Below are 18,725 nucleotides of genomic sequence, written 5' to 3'. Positions count from 1 at the left end.
TTTAAAGACTGTCTAGTGCCAAACCTTCTGCCACGGGTAGCAACACCTTGCCCTGGATCAGGTTGTACAAAGCCTCAGCCAACCTGATTTTTACCACTTCAGATGATGAGGCATCTACCACTCCTCTGGGCAACTTGTTCCAGTGTCTCACCAGCCTCAACATAAACAATTTCTTTCTTACAGAAAACCTGAATCTGCCCTCCTTCAGCTGAAAAACACTGTCCCTTGTCCTGTCACTGCAGGCCCTGCTAAAAAGTCTCTCTCCATCTTTCTTACAAGCTGCCTTTGTAGACTAGAAGGCCACAATGAGGTGGCCTTATGCAACCTGCTGGCCACACTTCTTATGCAGACCAGGATACATTGCAAAGCACATGCTGCTGGCTCCCATCCAATTTTTTATCCGCCACCATCCCCAAGTGCTTATCTGCAGGGCTGCTCTCAATCAATTCATCACTCAGTCTACTGATACTGGGGATTACTCTGATCCAGGTACAGGACCTTGCTGAAGTTTCTTATGAATTCCTTCTCTCTCTAACAGTCCGTCAATCAAAACAATATATCTCCAATATAGAGGCAAGAGAGGGAGGCTATATCGTGGGGGATCGTGTCAAAGGCCTTAAGGAGGAGAAGGTAAATGACATCAACTGATCTTCCCTTGTCCACTGATGCTGGTCACTCCATCACAGAAGATCACAAATTCTTGGGTTTACTCAAAACAGCTGGGACTGCCATGTGCATGCTCTCTACATTCAAGCTGCCAAAAAACAAATGATCATAAAGCACTCAAATATGGGGCAAGTGAGGGAAACAGTGGTCACCATCTCCTGCCTCTGCAAACTGGAGAGTTCCAAATAGTCACTGTCAGCAATGACATGATGGGACCATGCCACCACCAAACCCAGTTCCTTACTACCGGTGTTTTAACTTCAGAACCTGCACTTCACAGCTACTGCACCTCAAAGTCACTAATGTCTTCCCAACAGTGAAGAATAATGGCATATGAATTTGTAGTGAAAAAAAACCAACAATGAAATCCATTAGTAAAGACCATTCTTTCCAACAGTTCGTTCCAACAAGTAATTTTACAACTACTAGTTAAGCACAGATTTTAACTAATTCAGATAAAACTACAAGACTACTTACCCTACACATAGCAGGGGAGTTGAAACTAGATGATCATTGTGGTCCTTTTCAACCCAGGCCATTCTATGATTCTATGACAACTCAAAATTTGGACTCTGCCTGTTCTGGAACGTGGTTGGCAAGCTATGAGGAAGTCATAGGGCAAAAACAGCTAGGAACTGTACCTTCCTCTAGAACTTACAGCTAGACCTTCTGGCTGTCAGGACAAACAGCCTGAGACCAAGCACTGGTCTGAGGAGCTCTTTTCTCATGAGAAGACTGCGGTTTGAGTTTTGACCCTGTAACTTCTAACCACTGCACACGCACCATAAGGGATACCTGCACGGCCTACGTACCTCCACATAACCTACCGACAAGTGTCACAGCACAGGGAGAGTCAGAAAGACCAAGGAGAAGCTGCCCTGCCGCCTCCCTGCCCGCCGCTCACCTGAAATCCTGGCGTGGAGGTTGGGCTTCATGCGGAGCTCCGAGGACGGCGTGGCGGCCTGCAGCACCGCCATGGCCGCCCGGCGCAGCGCTCCGTCAAAGATGGGCAGCACCTGGCTGGGGAAGGCGTTGAAGTACTCCCCGATCTCCATGTTGGTCTCGAACAGCGTCAGGGCGTCGACGAGGACCGGATAGTGCGCCTCGTCGTCCGCCTGGCGCAGGATGCCGAGGATGTCGTCCCGGTGGTGCCGCAGCAGGTAGGACTCGAACACCTGCCCGATGAGGCTCACCTGGTCGGCGCGCAGCGCCATGCCGAGCCTGCCCGGACGAGCAAGGTAAAGCAGTTAGAAAGCGAGAGGCTTCGGGATCGAGTCATGCGGGATTCTACAAACTTAGGGAAAAGCTCGCGGCGGAGCGAGGCCCAAGCAGGCCGGGGCCGGGCTGTGCGGGGCCGCCACGGGCACCGGCTCCTTCCCACCCCTCGCTGCCGCGAGGCGGGACGGCGGCTCCCGCCTGACGACGGCCGCGGGCGGTGCTGCAGCCCCCGGACAGCGCTCCGCGTGGGGCGGCGCCGCGCTCCTCGCTCCCGCCCGCCCTCGGGCAGCCGGCACGGCAGGGCCCGGCCGGGGCTCTCCCCGCCCGCGCTGCAGAAGTGAAACCTCCCGCGCTCGATCGGCGGCAGCCGCTGGTCCCGCCCGCCCGGCCCGGTAGTGAGCAGCGCGGCAAGATTTGAACGCGGCGCGGCAGCTCGCTGTATAGGCCCCGGCCGCGCTCCCCGTGCATCGGTACCTGAAGCGCGGGCTTCCGCCGCCCTTCTGGCCGGGTCCCACCGCTCCGTCAGGCGGCGGCGGCGGGAGGAGCGGTCCCGTCCCCGCCCCTCCGAGCCCGGCCCGGCAGATCCGCCCGCCTGCTGGAGCCGCCCGCGCGGCTCGGGGCTGTGTGCCGGCGTGAAGAGTGCAGGTGTAACTTCTTTGTAAGGAAGTTAGAAATTGGCGATAGGACGAGGGGAAACGGCCACGAACTGAAGCCTAGGAAGTTCTGCGCAAATGTGCGTAAGAACTTCACGGTAAGGGTGACAGAGCAGTGGAACGGGCTGCCCAGAGTGGCTGTGAAGTCTCCTCCTCTGGAGATATTTACGATCTGCCTGGATGCCTACCTGCGTCCAGCCCCTACAATTCCGTGTTTCTGTGAAATTCTCTGTTGAGTTTCTGGCTCTTAGGATCTCCCACTGTTGGCTTGTGTTAGTGGTAAAGTCCCGTTGCTTTATCAAATAGCCTTTTGCTAACCAGTTGAATGGACGTTCCTGAAAAAGCACTGCTGAAATCTGCACTAATACATAAATCCATCACTGAAAATACGGAACTATTTCTGACAAAGCATCTGGGTGTAGTATCAGGCTGACCCTGTCTCCACAGTACACTTTCAGTGTCAGTTTTATTCAGCCTAAGGTGCTGTCTTGCAAGGTACCCAAACCAGGCTGCTTCTTTCTAATGACGACACAGATAATGTTGGATATTAGGAAAAGAATATTCTTAGAAAGAGTGATGAGGCTTTGGAACAGGCTGCCCAAGGAAGCAGTGGTGTCACCGCCCTGGAGGTGTTCAAGGAAAGGGTGGGTGTGGAACTGAAGGTTATGTTTAGCAGGCTTGGTGGGGATGGGTCAACAGCTGGAGGTCTTAGAGGTCTTTTCCAACCTTAATGACTCTTTGATTCTATGTTTCTGCACGCCAGTTGGGTCAGCACAGTTATCTGTTTTCTTGCAGGGAAGAGACAGCCAGCAACTGGAGCAGTTAATTACAGCTACAGAGCAAGTGAAGGTTGCAACTAGGTAGTGGTTCCTAAAAAAAAAAAAAAAAAAAAAAAAAAAAAACCCTCAACAACAACAAAAAGAAAACAGCCGCTGCCCCCCCCTTCTCCTCTTCTTTATCTAGTGAGGATGTATCAAGCTGTACCCCAATATGTAGTATGAACCAAACAAAACAACATAAAAAGAAGACAAAAAGAAAAAACAAAACAAAACAAAAAAAACCCAACCAACCCTGCCTGAAATATTTAGCATTATCAAATGATAGCTAGTAATAACTATGTGCTTCACATATCAATGAAGAAATACTTAGTCAATAAAAACTCCTCCTCCGAAAGGTACCCTGTGATCATTTAGAAATCCAAAGGTAGCTTGTGGATCTAAAACTGCTTTTTAGTTTTACAGAATATGTGTACCATGGAGCTGGCAATGTTTCAAGGGTACAAGAACTGTCAGCCAATACAGTGGTCAGTGGTACACATCCAATGTGCAACTGGGATGCTGCCAGCAGGGCTGCATAGGTGCTGAGATGAGCTCACAGATGTTACAGGTTAGGTGAGGATTCAGACTAAGCAGGATGAATGAGATTTGCTGTTCATTTTACAGTAACACTTGAGCTTACATGCTACCTCAGTTTCTGTTCCATTGTCAGGTGCAACTGTGTCTGCCTCTCCTGTTTACAGGCTGCAGTACGGTTATATGTTTCTCTGTGCAGCCAGGCACCACAGCTGATGGTTTCCAACTGTATTCACAATTCAAGGACTATTGGTCAAGTTAAAGTATTAGCTGCCCTCTGAACTCTTCAGCTGGACTGCAGGGTTGAACTTGGTAGGCTTAATCATTGAATATACCTCATTATAATAAGGCCAGATTTTGGTAGCTATTGTGGAACTACACTTTTATATTGTTAAGCTTAGCTCTTCTTGTTTCCTAGCAACACTGGTATCAACACTTCTGGCATCATCTGCTTCTCACAGTGTTCGGCCCGCTGTTTACAACAAGCAGGCCGTGATACCACGGCTAACTGAAAATAACTGAGTTGCAATTTACAAATACTCTTAAGAGTGTCCAGGCCTTATGGTTTGAGCAGTAGATAAAGCCTGAGCTGTCTAATTGAGTATATGCTTTTAAAGAATGAGCATTAACACAGTAAAGGAGTGCAGCAAAGGAGCCTAATGGCAAGCTGGGCAACAAGTTCAGTTGTTAATATTCAGGCTGAGCAGTCAGGCTGGAGAAGTTCTGGTTCAGCCAGGCTGCCAGATTTTGTTACGTGATCCCAGTGCTACCTACGTTGGTACTTCCAATTACTGCAGAGTATCTAAAGAAATGGATACTTATAAATAATAATTTTAAAATACACTGCAGATTAATTAAGTGTAAAACTGAAAAGTGATTTTGCTATGCAATTATACGTGGAAATTTTGCCAGAGACTTTATAGAAAAAAAATGAAACTGATACAATCAAAACTCAATTCCAGAAAGTAGCTAGGCCACAATACTAGAAACTAAAGATTCACTTCCACTAAAACAAAAAATGGCTTATTGCTTGTCTAGGAAGAGTAGTAAAAGTACTGTTACTAGATTACACTGAGCATACCGTGAGAAGAGCAACATGACTCCTGAAAGTCATTTTGCATCTGTCAAAGCTGCTGTTTTTGCAAATTATATTTAGAAAATAAAAAACAAAAAGGACAGGCTAGGATTCCTTACACCTACATTTAGGCAACTAAGGCATTTAAGTGCACTGTTGCTCTACAGTCTTTGTACAATAAAAAGAGGTAAGTGTGCTGATTCACTTCTGAAGCTGCCCGTTGACTGCAGAGAAGGTGTTCTTTAGCTGAGTGATAGTCACCTTCCTTATAAGCAAGAAAGAATTAGTGAAATTTATCTGTGACTAGCACTGGAGTCATGCAACCATATTCATATATATCTTAAAATAAGGGGTTAGTCTGAAAATCCTGAACAAGCCTGGTTTCTAATGTTATGAGTGTATTCTGTATGCAATTTATTGCCAGTATAGTAAATGTAGTGAAGCAACAAAAAAATAGTAGTAGGAGGGAGTCGATCAGATAAAGCAGTACTAACTGTAGCTTAGTTTTTCAACTGTATGCTTGTATTTTTTTTTTTTTTTTTTTTTTTTTTTTTTTTTTTTTTGTTCCCCTCAAGTATATATTCCCTTTGAGTATACCTTGATTTAACAGAGGGTTTTTGGAATCAGGGTAGTGTGGTCAGGCAATTCTATGATTCTATGACTCCAGGTACAATTTCTGCCACAGAACAAAGCCATGCAGTTCTTGTGACATAGTTCTTCATTGTGGTATGAGAGTATGTTTGTAAAATGGAGCATTTTTCTGCTAACCTGGAAGATTCACTGGGTTTCACAATCATCACAGAAGTGAATTAAGCAATACAGACTGAAGGGGCAAAGTTCTGCCTGAAGGCAAATTATTATGACATTCTGATTAAATGTAGTATTCATCTGCATTTTGCCCTGCTGTCGAGTATAGCTTGTTACTTCTTTCTTCCATAGGAAAACACAGTAAGGATTAAACTACATTATTTTGTATTTGCTCTTTGACTTCTCATTGTTAATTTCTTTCTGGATAAAACTGTTCAAGGTCAGAGGGGTACTAAGTCCTGATAATCAGATTTATGTCTCAGATAGCAAAGAGAACTCTTGAGAGTCAAGACATTTCCCCTACCATTTTAAATAATACCAAACAATCTCACTCTAATTCTGTCCCTCTTTAACTCAGAGGTGTCTGCTGAACTAATAAGAGGGCAAGAAAACACCCAGGAGTAAAGGCTATGGACTGCAGAACTGGACACCAGATACTGCAAACAATGGTATTGTGATAAGTCAACTTCATGTATTAATCCAAAGTGTCAACTTCTTTTAAGAAAGCGTATTACAGAGTTCTCAATGCCATTTGATAGAAATTTTTTTTTCCTAGTTTGTTGAGGTTGATTTTTAAGAGACTGGTTTGATAGTGGAACAGCTGCTGACTTTGGCAGATGTGGTACCTTCTCAATTTTCTCCTAATTATAAAAACAAATGCCTGCTAGCAAAAAGAAACCCTGGGCGCACCTTTTACTGAAGTCTAAAAACAAGAGCAGTTAAAGTGAATGCATACATTGTCATCTTACAAATATTGTTCACTGTTAAATACACAAAAATACAATGAAGTGGCGGATGGGAGAAAAAGGCAGAGCCCTTTATATACTTTGCAATGTGTAAGAAAAAATACACAACACTCACTTCAGAACATTATAACAAAATGAGCTAGTGTATTTTATTTCGGTAACAGCCAAGAAATCTGACATTTTGCCCAATATGGCTTTCTTCTAAAATTAAAAAGTTGCATATTACCTCCATTTGAGTGCACCAGCTACAGAAAATCTCCTGTATGCATCTTCAGTTCACAGTAGCATCACCAGAGTACAGCTTTCAGTGGATTTTTCAAGCAGAATTATAAGATAGAAGTTTTAAAATGTTCATTTAGAATATTTTATATTGTTTATATGAAAACATACAAATTTTTCATTTATACATATACTACATATAAAACTCATTGTAATTAGCAAGTATATTCATCTGGGTATTTACCTTTGTGCATACAGGGGAAAAAAAGTATGTTGTTAGGGCTTCAGGTGAAATATTAAAGATAGAGACTTTAGTATATGCTAACTAAAACCTTAGTTAAACAACTCAAACAATTGTTCCTGCTTTTAAAAGATAAGAGATTTAGCTTAAAAATACATTCATAAAACAAAGAGACAATTTTCTCCCTGAGACTACCAGTGTGAGTTACTTTGTGGTAATCATTGAATGAAAAAATATAAAAGAGACAACAGGCTTTTTCTATATGCCGCAGCAAATTTCTGGAGCAACACCAGAATCAAAAAAGGTGTAGATTGGAGAATCATGCTCATTAGCTGAAAAAAAACATGTTCATATATTAGACATTAAAACTCTTAATACAGACAACTGAAGGTAATTAATTTTTAAAGATCTGTATCTCTAGTATGTATAAATGGCAAAAAGTTTTTTGAGTTTGATTATTTACTATTTCAGACATGAATTTTATCTAAAGCAAGACTTTATGCCCCAAACATAGACTTTTGATTTATGCAGAGATGTATGGTATGGTATGTATATGGTATATACAGGTTTCACACATCTTTGTTAATATTCGTAACATAAATGCACAATTTGTGTGAACAGCTGCTGTTTAAATTCAATGACAAGATGTTAGATAATAACTAGAAGGTAAAGTCTCATGGGCATCGGTTAAGGTGTCAAAAATCTGTCCCAAAGAAAAAAATTCCAACTTCTTTTTTTATGGCCTTCTCACTCTGAGCATCTACACTGATTTCCATAGAATTTACATTCTTCCTTTTAAATGTTAGAAGGGGGACAGTTTTTAAAATACAACAAAGTAACAGAATAGAACTGGGATGGATTAGACATACCCTGCCCAAATTGGAGAGAATTTTTCCTTTCACAAATTACATTGTATTTATAACAACCATGCGATTTTTTTGGGAGGAAGCCTTACCTAAAAGAAAACACATTTCTAGGAAAAAGGGGGAAAGCATTATGTTTGTTCTACCAAAATTTATTATGTAGTAATTACAAAGTTTAAAGATCCTTCCATCTTAAGTAAAAATAATAATTACACACATTATATAATACCATGTCAAGTGATTTCAACAAATATCACATGAAATACAGTGCATTTTCAAATCAGAAAGACAAATATTTTCTCATTCACAGTGTTTGACAAATTACAGGAAAGCTCGTTCACATGAGGGTTTACTTAAGGTCATGCTCTTATAAACAGTCCACATCACGCTGTGCCACAAAACGAATCATCTCTCAGAATGTGAAGTATCGGGCAAGCCACTCCTGGCGTTGTGGATCTGGTGAAGCCACTGGTGAAGCATCAGTCTGAGGAGGGCTAAATTCACAAAAAGAAAAAGATATTAACCCACAACTAAATGGAGTACCCAACTTAGGAGGAAAAGATTCTCACAGAGAATATCGAGTACAGAACAATCTTGTTTTTCCCTGGATTCGTAATCAGCGTGCCTCTGGATACGATTTAATGTCTCCCTATAGAACCTGTGATCATCCACTCCATTGGAGAGCATCAGCAGCACAGATAAGTCAATTCAGAAGCCACATTACAGGGTGATTTTGGGAAATATAATTTAAAATCTCATGAACAGCTGTGTACTATCAGAAGAATAAAAAGGGCTCTCTTGGAAAAGTGTGTCTGTAGAAGGTCCTCTTTTAGCATCCTTTTCCTGTGGTAAAGTTAATTTTCAGAAATATGATGCAAGCATCATATTTGTAGACATGTGCTCACAGAGACTGATTGGTAACACACTATTTTCATACTTTACACTGATCACAAATATCACTTGCATTGTTGTTCATGCATATATTTTAAATATTCTAATATATGAGGAAAAAATAAATTGCTGCATCGCAAACAATATTTGATTCCTCTTTGAACCATTTAAAATCTCACTGAATGAGCAAGAAAGTTTCATAATACAATCAAGTTTCTTTATCAATAAAAATCCATAATAAAATAATCCCTACTGTATTACTGGGTAATACAAAACACAAAACAATTTGGAATGGAAACTCTAGCATCACAGTCCATGAGTTCATGCACATGCATGATATAGGTATCTGAGCACAGTCATGCACATTACATGCACAGGAAAAATAAGAAAGACAGTATTTTTGAAAAGTAACTGTTTAGTTGACATAGACTTTTCTTTACTAATCTATTTTGCATTCTACTATTTGCCTCCTTGAATAAAACAGAAAAAAAGGGTAAACAGCCAAGTGTGGATCTGGTAATGATACACAGCTTGAAGTTGCCAACTTGAAGGTAAGAGGTCAGTAGATACAGCACACAGCACTTTTTCAGTGCCTTTAATATGTAGCCACATAAAGCAAAAAGATTAAAATCCCACCTCTAAGAAACCATTTTAAGTTAGTAATTCAATTCATTGTATCAATTCTTTAGAGAATGACTTGAGACTTCAATGCTGACTTAGTTACTGGAAGCTCAGCATTAAGCATTCAAGCATATACCCTTCCTGCTTCTGCAGTAAAGTTTGCCTGTGATTTGTTGTAGGTGAGGAAAGGGGAAACACAGAACATTTGTGTAGCACAGAAAATCGTCTTCTAACATAAAAACCATTATCAGACAATACTGAATAAAAGAAATTCTGTGCTAGTAACAATTTCTAAATGACAATCAGCAAGTAACACAAACATTTAAAACAATTGTTCATATATGTAAACAATTGGAAGCACATGAATTCTGTAAAGGTATCTAGAGAGGTTTTCCAACTTCAAGACTTATGAAAAAGTGAGAATATACTTCAGTAAGGTCTACAATAAAAAGGAATACTATAAAGAGGTTACAATTATAATGTAAAAATTGAAAATTCTGTAATATTACTTGTATCCGAAAGGTTCATGAAGCAAGTGGGATTCAGCTCAATACAAAAGCAAAATTTTCCTGAGTTAAGAAAGAGAAAAAGGTTGGTGAGGCAATGCTCACCTCAAAAACGTCTTGGGCTCTTTGGGTGGTATTGGCTGTGGCAGTGGTTTGCTGCTGTTGAACTCAATATCGTGGATGGGTGAGTTAGGAATGGGGTCCAGGCGGTTAGGATGTCCATTGCCCACTCCGCTAGATTCCAGAGCACTTAGATTGGGGACACTCACAAACCTGTTTGTTGACTTATCGTTCTTCTTCTTTTGCTGCATTAAAAATAACAAATATAAGGAAGGCTTCTTGTACCAGGACAGTTGAGGAAATCTGCAAATTTAGGATTTTTTTTTTTTTTCTGGCTTTTTGTTGGGGAGAGGGAGAAGCTGGATAGGAAGGAGAGCAGCTGGGACAGAGTGGCTTTTTTTTTTTTTTTTTTTTCCTCCTAATTGTAGTTCTACAGTTTGTTTTGACCAGAACTGAACAACACAATTTTTTTTTTTTCCACATTTCTAATTAAGACCTACTGTAATAATCAATGAGCACATTATTTTTAAAGATATTCCAGTATAACATTTTACTCTATTTTAAGACATCAAAGACAGTAAGCTTTCCTCAAATTTACCAGTTAGCCTGTTAAGCTTTTCACCTTTACTTAAGTCTTGTTTTGGTATTAGTGGAATAGCTTTACTGTCATATGTAGTCACAGCAAATTTCAATGATGAAAAAAACAAATCTCTCCAACAGGTTTCACCTCATTACTGATGTACATTTTGGTCAGTAAACACGGAACCTAGAGAAACAGCTACATTTCTTTTAAAATAATTATGCCCCCAAAGTTAGCAAGCATTATAACAATACTGTTGAAGAAGACAATACCGTGTGAGAGTTCTTGTTTCTTGCTCAAAGGCTAGGCTTCTAATGCTACTCCAGTTAACGCTTCTGGGCACCAGATGGCGCAACAATATTTTTTCTGTCTTAATACTCTTTTTACTACAGATAATATTCAAGGGACTCGAAATACTGACAGATTTTATTTTGATATAATTGTTCAACTTTCCATAACACATCATACAAAGGAATCAGTATTTATCTGCTTTTATAGATATTTTAATGTAAATATGCTTCAAATAATTCTCTAGGTCTTCAAATTGTATTGACAGAATACCATGTGTGTTTCCTGAATTCTATTGAATATTCCATGTCAGTGATAAGGATTATTAAAAAAAACCACCCTATTTAAAAAAAAAAAGATTCATTTCTTCTCGTGAATTATCTATTAACTGAGTATATAATCAATACTGTCAGCAGAAGAGCTACACTATTCATTAGTGTCAGGTGTCCAAATGGAGACAGAGTCCTACTGCTTGTTTGTTTGTACTCTTCTATTTAGTTCTCTGCTAGCTTTGATTTCAGTACCTGCCCTCTCCAAAGCTGAGAGGTGAAAGTGCTGCTAGTATAGTGCAGTGGTGCATACCTTTGTAACATGAAATTAAATATATATATTGAACAGAAGGCTATACTAGAAAAATAATCTTTTTTAATCACCACAGTAGATCACTAGCTGCAAAAGCTTAAACTAATTCTTCAGGCTGAAAAAGCAAGAAATAACAGCATCATAGGAAAACTGGTAAAACTGAAAGTAGCCAAATGTATGAAAAACAACTGCAAGGTGTTATACAATGTAATTAAAACTGTGTGTAAACCACACTGTAGTTTAATCTATGTGCTTCATAAGTGGCTTATTTCTGCAAAATGTATTTATCTCTATAAGTGCTTTGAGAAACACTACAGATTGTATCTTGTTTTTTATAAAGCACTCTATACTTCCAGAGCAGTCAAATCTGGAGAAAAACTGTGTGTATTGTTTCCATGAAGTTCATGCAAAGTATTACAAAACATCAGATTCAACAACATAATACTAAACAGATCCATTGCATAAATTTGAGAAACTCCAATACATACTGCAATGGTTGTAATTTTGCATTAAAGTGCAAAGCCTGCACTCATTTGTAACTTCTGGGTTTTTTTATTATTACAAAGAGAGTGAAGTTTTCAGTTTCTCTGTAATTCATTCTCTAATAAACATAATATGTGCTTTGATAAAGTAACATGTTCCACAGATCATGGAATGAAAAACTAAAATGTTCTGGCATACAAGACTTTTTTAGAGTCTTAATTTTAAGTGATAGAAGCATATGATAAAAATACATGAATTATCACTATGGAAATCTGATGTTGAAGTACTTTTCCCAAGCACGTCAGATTTCACACAAAACACAAGCTTATATGCTCAGTGACTAAATTTCACATCTTTATAAAGGAATGGTTCAGACAAACTTCCAAAAATTTCAAACAACTTTTCACACAACAACAAAGAATTCAAATTAGTTTGGACCTAGCTGAGACAATACCAGGACTACTAAATTCTTTTATGCAGGTATGCATAAAAGTTAGGTATCAGCAGATAAACTTGCCAGAAGTGCTGGACTCCTGAAAAGTGTTGGAGAGCATTGACAATTTATGGCAGAGTTTGTGCAGATGTGAAAATATGATGATCTAAAGTGAAACTTCATAAAGCTGAGCTAAATAACACAGCCTGATCTCTTAAATGACAGGGAGAGACCATCCTATTTGTTCTGCTTAACCAAAGCCATCCCAAGTTCTACCTCTACAGCTGGGGAAAATCTCTTCTCTTTCCATGCAGGTGAAATGGATTATTGCAAGAAAGAAGGAAAGGTCAGAGAACTCATTGTGACTGCTTAAGTGGTGAAAAGAAGCAGAATGAAGGTACTCAGCTAGAGACTACTTATGTTCCTCATATAGGAATGCTACTGGCTTTTTAAGTGACAGTGATGCTACTATGGCTGTTTGTACAGTAGCCTCTCTGGGCTGCTATTCACCAGGATGGAGAGAACAGGCTTTTACTTAAGTGTTCTTACTCATATAGGATGTGATACTGATTGAGATGGTTGAAAGCTGATTTCCATCTTCTGCTGCCCTTACAGTCCATACCTAGTTTATCTCTCCAATCCTCTATCTTTTTCTACTCAGTCTCATTCCATGTCCTTCTCATACTCTTTTTCTTCCTGTTTTTGCCCCTATTTCTTTTCTTTCATGTCCCCTCTCCCTTTGTCTTTCTAGCGACTTTCCATCCTGCGCCATCTGAAAAAAAATTGCCTTTTCCAAAATAGCCAAGAGAAACGATGAAAATTAAAACTAATTTGGGATGTCACTGTTCTCTTCTATGACATGCTACATTTCTGCTCTCTATAGCCTTTCTATCCCTTTTCTATTTTGATTTTAGAGTTTTGTGAGGAGGAACTGTTTTATGTCATACATACATACATACATACACAAAAGAAAGAAAGAAATACCTGCACAAAAATCAGGAAAGACAAATGGAGAATGATGTTCCTTGTTTTGAATTTGTCTTTAAATAAAGACTGATATATGTACACATACACACACATTTCTTCTTTTTAGTATATGCTAACTTTAGATTTCTTATTTTTTACTTTAGCAATGAAGTCCATGGAACATACCTTCACCAATGGATTAATAACACCAACATTAGGGCTTGCATTAAACACTTTGTTGTAGTTAGTCTCCCTGTTAACTAGCTCCAGCTGATAGAACTTTTTGTCCTCCTAAAAAGAAGAACAAATAGAAACTTCTTTTTATGCATTCTCAATCACTTAGTGGCCAAATCTGCCTATAAAGTGATTTCAAATAAATTTATGCTTATGTTTTTTAAAGAAACTGATACTTCTAAAAACTACATTTCATATTTAATGTTAAATATATTATTATATGTAAATATTAAATAATTTATATTTATGCTGTTCTGTTGTATATGTTCTAATTGTGCATTGGTAACAATTCAGTATAGATAATTTGAACTTCCCAAATTCCTTCTTGCTTCTGAGTTAGAATCTAATCAAATTAATCTGAGCCAGGCTACCAAGGTGTGACTTTGGGAAACTCAGTGCATCAAGAAACTGGAACTCTTATTAGATATCTCTTAGAACCCTATCAGGTAACTCATAGAAGAGACTGTTTCTTGCATGGATTACATGGCTGGCTTCTTAGTCCAGGTCCGCAGATAGGATACATCTGACCAAGGTCATACTGCAGTATTTTTTTGTAATGATGTATTATGCTTGATTATGCAAAATTCTGTATTTAATAGGTTTACTGTTATGAGACGGTGGAACCACAGGGACAAGGTATTAAAGAATACAAATACAAGCTATCAGGATTGGTTCTTTAGATGCATTTTGAACACTTTGAATTAGATTAACATTTGTACTTATGAAGATATTGAACCAAGAGAGCATAAAAGTCTTACAATCAATTTCTTTATGAGTTGGTCCCGTTCTGCAATTAGGTCTTTCAGTTCTGAGATAAGCTGCAAGTCTTCTGGTCTTGATTCTCTGTTTTTATATTTTTCTTCCATTTCTTCTAAACTTTATAGGAAGGAAAAATACCCCCTTTAGCCTGATCAAGTGCTAAATGATGAGAGAATCATATCTTTCATTTATGCAAAAGAGAGTTCAAGTAATAAAAACAGAAGATGATTTTTTTTTCCTTGAAGTAAATTAATTTCTGTGTTATCACTTAAGCTTTAGCTAGTTGAAAATAACAAAACCCAAAATCTTTGCTACAGTAACTAAAATTTGGGGCAAAATTCTATAAACTTCACAACCTTTTCATGCATGCAGTACTAGCTGTTAGAAAAAAGGCCTCTTGGAAGCCAGACTGAAAAGAAGGCACTCACAAATAAAATGAAAAACATGTACAGTACAATTACAGAACACATAGCTGAGACTGGTTATTATGCATGATACAGGAACTACATTGCATTATGTTTAATATTAATGTAAATTTTAAAAGCTGACAAGTGATTTGGTGAGGAAAAACCAAACAGTATGATTTTCTTTTGATAGATGACTACTCTCAATAAAGTTGCATGCTTGTGATACTGGAGAAATAGATAGATAAATCTGGCACCATCTTCCTCAGTTCATGTGGAACACACTGGGACAAAGATATCCAAGAACAGTGAAGACTAAGAGGTAACTAATTCCTCTCCACAAAAGCAACTTAGTACCATTAGAGCTGAAATAAAGGAATGAGCTGTAAGAGAAAAGCAATAAAACCTGGATATTAGGATATCTGAATTAAAAGAAATGCCATGATTCTTGAAAAAAATAAAATAAAAATAGAAAACCCGAAATGCTTAGTGGGAAAGCATTAAAGGAGAGAAGTGAAATAAGCAGACTGAGAGACAAATTGCACAAGTAATTGCATAAATCTCCTTGTTTCTTCTTAAAGAACAAATTTTGAAAGCACCTGATGATTTCAAATAGCTGCACACATTTCTGAAACAAACAATGTTCATAACACTAAACATTGCTGTAAAGGAAACCACTGAAATACTAGTCTCACATATTCTGCTTTCATGTAGTTCACTGTACCAAGCTTCAGAAGAGACTCAGATGAAAAAAAAATATTCCTGAGAAAAACCAATGAATTTAAGGTATCTAGTCAGCTCAAACTTAATTCCACAAGACACGCCGAAGTGACCATTTTTCAATTTAGGAGGCTACTTTCTCCTCAGAAACAGCTTCATAATTCTGACTTTGAGTTGCTTCTGAAAGCACAGTGCACATTAGATTATATTTATAACCTTCAAATAACCTGTACATAATTTGATGGGATTATGTAATCTATTTATATAATACATTATGAATGTGAAAAAAAACCTTTTTATTTTGCAGAAAATGCATTTGACTCAGCATAACAAAAATATGCTCAGATGGCTTAATTTCGGGGCATACATTTTATGCTACATTAAGCTGTTGTATACAGATGCCCAGAGTGTAACACAGCTATGCACAATCCACAGAACTGTGCATATGTGTGCAAAGGAACAAGAAGCAGAACTTGCTGCAGTTTCTGAGTGCTCACAGTGTTAAGACAGAATTAGATTAATTTAGGCTTTACTGGCGATTTTTAGTTGATATTTATGTAGAAAAGTTTTCTATCATATACTCGGAACCACTTACTTTCTTTACCATACATGTTGTGCTGCAAATCCAAAATCTCTCCCTGACCACTTTTTTTGGAAAGTTTTCAATGTCTTTTGGAGCCCTAGCCAGAAATCTGACATTACAGACCAAACAGGTTACATCACAGACAGGGAAGAAGAATGAAGTATGTGGAAGACAAGAAGACTGACTAGACGACATATAACTACACCACTTCTCCTCAGACTTGGTCCAACCACAAGTGGCATTTTGTCTCAGAGGCACTCTTTAATATCATGTTAAGCTCGTATAACCTATTTCAGTAATGATTTTTCCCTATGTTAGCAAACCTGAAAATGTTTGTATCACTCACTTTGTATAATCACACTTAACTAATTACTACTGTACTACTTTGCAAGCTTGCAGAAGAAACTTTTGTATTCTAAAAAAAGATATATTAATGTTTGAAAGAAACTCAAAACACTTGAAGTCACTTTACCCAACATTCTAAGAACTGCACAGACCTAATATTTTTCCTACTTCAATTTTTTTTTTTTTTGCTCAAATCATTAAAAATTGCAAGAATTGTGCCAACAAGTGCAACATTAGGCCCCATATTTGAGTCAGTTTTTTGCACCTCTGTACCTCTGCAACATCTTCAGTAACTTACTGACATCACAATGAACTAATGTTGACTCAAATGCAGCTACATACAAACTTTTTTAATGCAACAAAACTTACGAAACTTGTAAAGCTGAATTAATTTCCTTGAGCAGCTCTTGGGTCTTATTAAAATCTGCCAGCATGCTTTGTTTCTCTCTGATGTGATCTGCTGTCAAGACATCCAGCTCTTTCTCATGTTTCTTGCTTAAATCTTGCTCATGCATCCTGTTTAATTTATTTTTTGTTAAAAAAAGAGTTATTCTAAAATCAGACTGGTTTGTTCATCATGATCTTCTGCCACTCTTTTAATGGCTTTTACACAATACCAGACAACACAGAAAGGAATTACTGATTCATCAAAACCCACTACTTACTGTCCTCCAATCTCCTAGCTTATTTCATTGAAAATGCATCTCCTTTAATGCTTTTTAAAATAAACAAACATAATGAATTAAAAAAGCAACAACCGGACAACAACAACAAAACCACCTGGGTGGACTGTTACTAAAATACACCAAAATGCATTACTGAAATGCAGCTTAACTGTATGGCAATATTTGCTAACCGTACCAGTACTGGGCATAGCCTTTCTGAATGAAAAATGACAATAAATATCATCACTTGATTAAAATGATAAATTAAAAGCCGCAAATGGTGAGGTGTCTTACAGAAAACAATACTTTAGACAATACACATTTCAGTTTGGAGTGGAAAAAATCATACCTGATCTGTTGGTTAGATTCACTACGTATTCTAAGGACTTCTTTCCCTTTAAACTCTAGTTCCTTGGTCAATGCACTTATATTGTCATGAAGATGCAGAATCTCTTTGTCCAGTTCAGCTATATGATGGTCTCGATGTCTCAGTTCATCTTGTAGATCTGATATTCGGCATAAAAATTCTTTCTCCTGTAAGTAGCAGCAGCAGAAAGTATTTTAATAGAGTTGCCTCTCAGAAGCACAACACTTGTTTGTGGAAGATAATAGCTGACCAGAATTTTCCGTACAACACTTAATTATTTTCTATTGCATACAAGTACAAATAATGAAGAAATCAAAATTAGATAGCATAAAAATCCGCTCTGTGAGAGAATTTAAAAAACTGTAATTGCCACTAAAGTTTGTGTTCATTACATTTTCCTTTTGCCCATGCACACAACAAAAACAAATATAACTAAGAATGTCAGGGCTGGCATTTAGCAATTTCTACCTCTACAACGTATGATATGGGTAAAATCATAACTGATTTTCTCTTTACAAAACCATACAGAAGAACAAAATAGCATAAGATGTGTGCCCTCTGCCAATGAAGACAATGATTCAGAAATTTAATATCTAATGTATAGATAAATACAAGAGTCATAAATATTTCACAGCTCAATACACGCCAAATTACCCATCTAGGTAAGATACTTGCCTAGACATAAAATGTGTGTCGGTACGTGTTTGTTTTTTTACTTTCTTAGTGCAAAATATCATTTCTACATTATGTAATATTTACATTGTGTCCAGTAAATTCATGAAAGTCATTATTTTTACACAAGTTCCTATGCAGCTAACATCTGAGAAGCTCATCTAGATCCTATCCCTGTGGTTTTGATAATGATTCTCCTCAGTTTAGAAACAATCTGTAATAACATTAATCTTTTTTAGGGTTTCCCATTTCCATCCATTTCACTTCTTAGTTTCACAATAATTAAGCACCATATTGTTTGTAAAGATGGAAAAGCTGAGGAGATTTCAAAGTAGTTTCATGCATAATTGTCTTTTGTATCTTCACAATCCAGGAAATACAAGTATATCCTAATGCACAAATTTTACTGTATATCCTTAAAGATAAAACTTTAAAGATAACTCTCTTCCTCCCTGCAAAAAGACTATATGAAAGTTACAAGAAAAAGCAGAGGAAAAGTTATGTCCACATATTTAAGTATTTGGAAAATTAAGAAATATAATCAGCCTGTTTTGACTTCTATGTATCTAGTTCAGCTCTGATCCTGTAAACTAATGGGCAACTCAACACATGAAAACACAACTGGTTGCTTTGTCCTCAGTACAACTAAAGCATGTGCTTAGCAGCTTGCTGTGCTGAGGTCAAAAATACTTGACATTTGGTTGGATCAAACAGGTGCTCTTGAAG

The 18,725-nt window shown here is 38.0% G+C and overlaps 2 protein-coding genes and 1 long non-coding RNA gene across 8 annotated transcripts in view; 1 reads left to right on the top strand and 2 right to left on the bottom strand.

Moving 5' to 3' along the window:
• Nucleotides 1-2,449, bottom strand: part of MCM9 (minichromosome maintenance 9 homologous recombination repair factor) — a 56,880-nt gene extending 54,431 nt beyond the window's left edge. For both annotated transcript variants that reach the window (XR_016464388.1, XM_031611335.2), the window contains exons 1-2: nucleotides 2,359-2,449; nucleotides 1,571-1,887 (exon numbers count right to left, since the gene is read on the bottom strand). Coding sequence is in view for 1 of the 2 variants with exons in the window: in XM_031611335.2 (XP_031467195.2) it covers nucleotides 1,571-1,880 (310 nt within the window). In the remaining variant the exon portion in view is untranslated. The remainder of the gene's footprint in view (nucleotides 1-1,570; nucleotides 1,888-2,358) is intronic.
• Nucleotides 1,749-16,657, top strand: LOC116240524 (uncharacterized). 4 transcript variants are annotated; one of them, XR_016464391.1, is made up of 6 exons: nucleotides 1,749-1,826; nucleotides 3,333-3,397; nucleotides 6,130-6,220; nucleotides 9,216-9,282; nucleotides 12,599-12,681; nucleotides 14,841-16,657. It is a non-coding gene; the product is annotated as an uncharacterized LOC116240524 (long non-coding RNA). The 4 variants fall into 4 exon arrangements; XR_004169317.2 differs by lacking the exon at nucleotides 14,841-16,657 and adding an exon at nucleotides 13,415-13,500; XR_016464393.1 differs by lacking the exon at nucleotides 14,841-16,657 and adding an exon at nucleotides 13,415-13,500 and having other exon boundaries at nucleotides 9,216-9,289.
• The window catches only part of FAM184A (family with sequence similarity 184 member A), a 60,915-nt gene continuing 48,521 nt past the window's right edge, over nucleotides 6,332-18,725 (bottom strand). Inside the window, exons 14-19 of one of the 2 annotated variants that reach the window (XM_090135842.1) lie at nucleotides 17,310-17,494; nucleotides 16,665-16,811; nucleotides 14,243-14,360; nucleotides 13,437-13,541; nucleotides 9,964-10,163; nucleotides 6,332-8,334 (exon numbers count right to left, since the gene is read on the bottom strand). In XM_090135842.1, the coding sequence (XP_089991968.1) occupies nucleotides 8,253-8,334; nucleotides 9,964-10,163; nucleotides 13,437-13,541; nucleotides 14,243-14,360; nucleotides 16,665-16,811; nucleotides 17,310-17,494 (837 nt within the window). In that variant the 3' untranslated portion in view covers nucleotides 6,332-8,252. The remainder of the gene's footprint in view (nucleotides 8,335-9,963; nucleotides 10,164-13,436; nucleotides 13,542-14,242; nucleotides 14,361-16,664; nucleotides 16,812-17,309; nucleotides 17,495-18,725) is intronic. The other variant, XM_090135841.1, reaches the window with a different exon arrangement.

This window comes from Phasianus colchicus, chromosome 2, assembly GCF_987193195.1.
Source record: "Phasianus colchicus chromosome 2, bPhaCol1.hap1.1, whole genome shotgun sequence".
Classification (NCBI taxonomy): domain Eukaryota; kingdom Metazoa; phylum Chordata; class Aves; order Galliformes; family Phasianidae; genus Phasianus; species Phasianus colchicus.
This window is presented reverse-complemented; position numbering and strand designations above follow the sequence as displayed.